Genomic DNA, 6924 nt, shown 5'->3' on the forward strand with positions numbered 1-6924 from the left:
CCGTCTGTCACAGATTTGGTGCGAACCAAGCTCATTTTTCCTTACAGCGCAGCAATACCCCTTCAAGTTCTGCCTCCACGTCCTCGATCGGAAGTTGGTTCGTGTCCCTTTTCCTTCCTTCACTGCCTACCGAAAACCTTTAGCAGAATAGCTTCCTCTAAAAAGAATTGCTTTAGCAACATCTCAGAAATGTTAATGTGCATTTACTTTGCAGAAGGTAGTGTTAATTTACTTGGACTGGAAAACTTCCGTCTCATATCTGGGAACTCTGGGTATCTGGCTCTGAGTCCTTGCTGAGATAGGGTGGTGGGATTTATTATGTGCCGTTTAAAGTCCAAAAATCCCATGGGGCGCCCAAGGCGGGTTTGTTTACTGACAGTTTTCAAAAATCTTAAAAAAAATAGTCTTAACAAAAAAGTTCAAAAGACAGCATAACAAGGTATATGGTAATGAAACTCTAGATGGCTTGCAGTGAAATCATCATTCAAGGTAGGGATTTATGGATGAAAATTACGTTGCCTCACTCTTACCCAAATGTATTATTGTAATGGGTGTAATATCTAAATGTGGAATTCTCTTACTGAAATTATTTTGGAAAAGAACGACATGAAAATTGCAAAAAGACAAAAAGCTAACATTAACTTAGTGCCTTATGAGAGGCTGAGATCTAGAGAATATTATACCTTCGCTTTACCTGCAGATGGCTATAGTGGTGAAGCTATTTGTCTACAGATACCTTCTCATCTGCTTGAAGCCAAAAGTCCAGGACTGACCCCAATGTACTTAACATGCATATGATCTGGATTCATCTATATAATGTGCCTCTGATACTAACAGATTAAAATGTGAAATAATTCTAGTATTGTTTAGTTTTTGATACCCATTTTTGATGGGTATAGCTATATCTATTTCAAAGAACCCTTTTAGGAGGTAATGTGCAGGAACTGTTGCCTCCTAACCACACCGAAAATGCTGTGGGTTCTGACCACAGAACCACAGATCTCTGTGGAGTTTATAACCAAGGGGAGAAAGCCATTGAAAAAGGGGCCCAGATACACTAGATAAAATTCTCTGTGTGTCTGGCTTGCGATAGTATGTGCCCTAGTGGTTATAGCCCATGTTTTGTGGATGGAGGACAAGAACCAAGGAAAACACTACTTGCCAAATAGTGTCAGAGACTTTGTGGGCTCATATGCTTAGTAATAATAGCCCCAGTGGCCACAGTGTGTACTTACGAGAAACTCATTGGCATATGCAAATTGCAATACAATTAGGGGTGACTACTTCCCATATGACATCCTAGGGACATTGAGCATTTTAGGGCCCATAAAATGTACTCAGATATCACCTCAGCAATAAGCAGGCTATGGCAGGGGTGCCTGGGTGGCTCAGTCCATTAAGGGTCAGACTCTTGGTTTCAGCTCAGGTCACGATCTCAAAGTTATGGGATTGAGCCCCCTGCCGGTCCCCAAGCTCAGCATGGAGTTTGCTTGAGATTCTCTCCTTCTCCCTCTGCCCCTCCTCCTGCTCATGTTCTCGCTCTCTCTGTCTCTCTCTGTCTCTCTCTCTAAAATAGATAAATAAAATCTTAAAAACAAAAAAAAGCAGCCTATGGCAAAAATAGATGTGGTGGCCAAACCATCATTGGCTCTGAAAGAGCCCTATGTGAAACTGTCATGGGTCTAGCTGGCCTGAGATAACCAGAATCTGTCTTTACTGAAGAGAGAGATACTGAGGAAAAATATTCATTGGCCATACTGACCACACGGAAGGTGTGTGTTTTCCAGGAAGAAGAGAAAATATTTGTTATCTTCCGTGGGGCTGCTGTAACAAATCCCGCAAACTAGGTGGCTCAAAATAGAAGAAATTTGTTCTCTCCAGTTCAAACAATCGGAAGTCTGAAATCAAGAGGTTGGCAGGGTAGGTTCCTTCTGGAGGCTCTGAGGAGACTGTTCCATGCCTCTCACCTAGCTTCTGGTGGTTTCCAGAAATCCTTGGCTTGTAGATTCATCTCTCCAGCTTCTGCATACATTTTCATGTGGCCTCTTCCCTTGCGTTTCTGAGCATATCAAATCTCTTCTCCTTTCTCTTATGAGGACATCAATTATTGGACTTAGGGCCCACTGTAAATACAAAATGATCTCTTCCCAAGATCCTAAATTAAATTATATCTACAAAGACCCTGTTGTCAAATAAGTCACTTCCCAGGTATCTGGTATTAAAATTTGGACATAATCTTTCAAAGGACACTATTTAACCCTGTTAACAGATGGTGAGCAGCTTGAACAGATAATACAGCTTTAGAGAAATGGATAAAACAAATTCTTCAGATAGTAAGACAGCACACTAGGGAACACAAATAAAAAGAGCATTCACGCTGACCCAAAAGGAACAGTTATATTTGCTTCTCCAGATTGAAGCAAAAGTAGATTAAGAACAATAGCCTGGAATCTTGTCAGCTGAAACAGCCAGGTACCAAGCAACTGGGGACCACTTATAAAGCCCAAAGCCTAAAATTACTCATACTAACCAATACTAAACTGTTCACCTGGCCTGCCTTGCCTGTCCCCCAGAAACCCAAATAAAGGTGGTACCCTAAACCTTCCCCTTGCTTCTGTCTTTTACTTCCTGACCACCCTGGTGTCTTTCCCATGTGGCCCTTTGTGACATGCCTCCTGTTTCTAGAACATGTGAGTATCATAAACTTTGTTTTCCTGAGACCCTCCTCTGTCTCCTCTTGTGACCACACCTGATTGCCCATTTCTTAAAAGAATACAAAATAATGAGGAAAATAATTTTTATACATTTTCAAAGAATCCTTCCTCTAATAACTTACATTTATACCAGAAAAATAGTAACTTTTGTGTAGGGGGATAAGAGGGACAAAGTGAAAAATTACCATCACCAATAATGGGAAAACAGACATTACTATGCCTCCTAATATAACACATTGAGGGCAAAGCAATACTTCTGTGGTGTCCTTGCCACAAAAATGCCAAAACTCAATTAATCATTAAGAAACCTATGACACACTAGCTGAGGTAAATTTTACAAAATAATTGGCATTTACTTTTTAGAAACAACAAGAAAAAAACACTCCTGAAGAGTGAGAAACTGTTTCTGATCAATAGAAAATAAAAGCAAATGAGAAATAAATGCAATTCTTCATACTGGACTTGGCTCTGGACTGAAAAAAAATAGTTGTAAAGGGCATTAATAAAACAATTGGCATAATTTAAATATGGCCTGTAAATTAAATAATATTATTATATCAATATTAAATTACTTGGTTTTGAATACTGAACTAGGTTATGTAGGATAATGTCAATTTATATAGGAAATATACACCAAAGTGTTCTTTGGCCAAGGGGTACAATGTTCCCAACATACTTTCAAGGTGTTCAAAAAACTATATATATATATATGTGTGTTCAAAAATAACACATATGTTCAGAAATTATATATATACATATGTATACACATACACAAACATGCATATAAGAGTATAAGACAGAAAAATCTTCTTTAATCTTATAAATAACATCTTTAATCTTTAATTTTATAAATAACAAAAATACTGTTACAAATATCATAGCTCATGGCCCATTATTAAAATATTCCCATAAGATTAAAACAAAAGGAGGATGGCTGCTCTTTGCACTCTTAATCAACATTTTTCTAAAGATCCTATTTTGTGCAATAAGGCAAGAAGATAAATATGTAACAATTGGAAAGGAAGAAATAAACGTGTCTTCCTGCATCATGTAAACTATTTCCTCAAATGTCATCTTCACTATGAGTACAAGTATTGACAGCCAATCACAACTTTCACCCATGTCGAATTCCTGATCTTTTTATCACCTGTACTCTGCTCTTCTTGTTTCTATAGGACCCATCACCTTCTAAAGTACTGTGTGACTTAGTATCACAGATGCATTGTTTGTTGTCTTTTCCATCAACTACAGAGTAAATTCCAGGATTTCTATTTATATTTTGTGCACTGATATATGCCGTACGCCTAGAAATGTGCCTGAAACCCATAAACTACACAATAAATATTTGTTAAAATACTGAACAAATAATCACACCATAATACCCTATTTATTCATACAACTCCAGATACACTTTCTCCCTCCACCCACACTGCTTTTTCCTTCAATTTCACTGCCTTCAGCACTCTCAGGAATGGGAAAGAATTTTCTTCCATAAATAGAGCCCTCAAACTAAGGCATTTGATCAACCTCTTTCTCTCACTGATTAGATAAAATGGTACTTTTTCACATTCCACTAGAATTAAATTATTTCAAAAGTAGGTTCTCCCCATCTGTTTCTGCCACTCTTTTTTAAACAAAATTTTTTAAGGTTTTATTTATTTGTTTTAGAGAGAGATCACACAAGCTGGGGGGAGGGGCTGGGGGAGAAGGAGAAGCAGACTCCCTGCTGAGCATGCATCCTGGTGCAAGGCTTGGTCCCAGGACCCCGAGATCATGACCTGAGCCGAAGTGAGACACTTAACTTACTGAGCCACACAGGTGCCCCTCTGCCACTCTTAATGGATATCCTATTAGCACTTTTAATAGCTTTCAGAAGTTTTCACAATCTGAGATAATTTTTTAGTTATTTTGGGATTAATTAGAATTAATCTCTACTCCCCATGCAGACACTGTCACTGCACTTACAGGTGAAATGATAATCACTTCCTGGCAAGCAGATGAGATCACAGACCAAACCTTTATCTCTGGCATACATATCCTATTGAGACACTTCACAGATGCTGTGGCGGCAGTCCTTGTCCTGGGAGCAAATCTAAACTGTGTAAATAGCTTTTCTTTTCAGGTAAGTATCATATTCTTAGAAAATACTTATCTTAGGAAATCCAAGATTATTCTTTTTAAAATTGGCCTTTTGAGCTGGTAAGGGGGGAAGTCTTAGGTAGATGATAGATACACAGACACATAAATGATAGGTAGACAGACAGCAGATAGAAAGATGATAGATAAAAATAGATAGATAGATAGATTAGGTAAGAAGACCAAACACATACAAACAGGAAAGACATTTGTTGAGGAAACCACAGGCATGTCACCAGTCTTGTCAAACCGCCTCAGGGCACCAATAAGCAGATACAAAATTTGCTTTATGTTTCCTAATTTCTCAATCATGTTGGAAAAAAGATTGATACAATACTGACTGGCTCGGTATACAAAGGTCTCCTGTCTTCATCCCCACAGCTGCTGAGCCCTCATTCAATCACCCAGAAACTTATAGATGGATACTGAGGTTATTTCTTTTATTTGTTTGTTTTTGTTCTTTTGGCAGAGTTTTTTTTTCTCTTTCTTTCTTCCTTCTATTTTAATGGGTTTTATTTTTTCATTGAAATGTATTTGACAAAGAACATCATTGTGCAAGTTAATGTGTACAACATGTCAATTTGATACATTTATATATTGTAATATGATTGCCATTGTAGTGATAATTAGCACCTCTATCTTGTTACATAATTATCCTTTCATTTTAGTTATTGGAATAATTAAGTTATAGTCTCTTAGCAAGTTTTATGATTATCAGAGGCTATTTCTAATCCAGTTTGTCAGTGGATTGCCTTTTGCACACACACACACACAAAGCATAAAATGTTAATACCCACTAAAAGTGAGAAAATAAGTTTTAGGATAAATGCTGAAAAGTACTCTGCATAGTGTTGACAAGGCATTTATTTTTGCTTTTTTCCTCTCATTCTTCTGACTTCAATTAAAATCAGCCCCTAGATATTGATGCAATGGGTTCTGGCAAATTGGAATTGGGGATTATCTTCGTCACTCAGACTGGAGTTGGGATCCTAGGAAATTCATTCCTTTTTTGTCTTTATACTTTCTCTTTGGTCACTGGACACAAGTTGAGACCTACAGACTTAATTCTCAACCAACTGGTCCTAGCCAACTCCATGGTCCTTTTTTCCAAAGGGATCCCTCAAACAATGGTGGCTTTTGGATCCCAGTATTTCCTGGATGATGCTGCCTGTAAACTTATCTTTTATTATTACAGAGTGAGCACTGGGGTTTCCTTCAGCACTATCTGTCTCCTCAATGGCTACCAGGTTATTAAACTGAACCCTAGTATTTGTAGGTGGATGGAGCTCAAGATTAGATCCCCAAAGTTCATTGGCTTCTGCTGTTTTCTCTGCTGGATCCTACATCTATCGATAAATTCATTTATTCCTGTAATAGTGAATGGTCCATCAAATAGCAAAAACCTTAGTGTCAAAACTAATGGATACTGTTCCTGGAATGGGGTATTGAGGTTTAACATATTATATACAGTCATATATTTTTCCCTTGACTTTATGAGTTTGGGCTTCTTGGTGTGGGCTAGTAGCTCCATGATCTCCACCCTGCTCAGGCACAAACAGCAAGTACAGCACATTCGCAACAACAGCCGTGCCCCCAGAATGTCCCATGAGGCCAGAGCCACACGCACCATCTTCGTCCTGGTGAGCTCCTTTGTTACTTTTTATTCAATCTATGCTATTTTGACTGTTTGGATGACTGTGGTTGCAAATCCAGGCCAGTGGAAAGTGAACAGCACTGTGCTCCTCTCGTCATGTTTTCCAGCACTCAGCCCCTTCGTGCTCATGGTCAAAGACACTCGAGTCTCTCAGTTCTGCTTTGTCTGTAGGGCAAGGACAAATTGTTTTCCCAATGTGGTTACAGTGATATGAGTCTGTTTTAATAGCATTTAATCATTCATTTAAACATTTGTTAACATTCTATTAACTACTGTGTGATAGGAAATTATGATGTCATGGCAAATAAGGCCAGGAAAAGCCCATTGTCTTATAACAGAGATAAAAAGGAACACCACATACTGAAGTATACAAAGATTACTCACTCTGTGTTAGGATCTTCAAAGGAGAAGTTCAGAAAA

The 6924-nt window shown here is 38.2% G+C and overlaps 1 protein-coding gene across 1 annotated transcript; it reads left to right on the forward strand.

The window, feature by feature from the left end:
- The first annotated feature begins 5704 nt into the window (after window positions 1-5704).
- LOC113248007 (vomeronasal type-1 receptor 1) lies at window positions 5705-6718 on the forward strand. The gene has a single exon (XM_026489391.3). It carries the CDS (start codon window positions 5780-5782, stop codon window positions 6716-6718), a length of 939 nt encoding a protein of 312 aa, XP_026345176.2. The 5' UTR covers window positions 5705-5779.
- Window positions 6719-6924: the final 206 nt, after the last annotated feature.

The sequence above is a fragment of the Ursus arctos genome, unplaced genomic scaffold, assembly GCF_023065955.2.
Source record: "Ursus arctos isolate Adak ecotype North America unplaced genomic scaffold, UrsArc2.0 scaffold_19, whole genome shotgun sequence".
NCBI lineage: Eukaryota > Metazoa > Chordata > Mammalia > Carnivora > Ursidae > Ursus > Ursus arctos.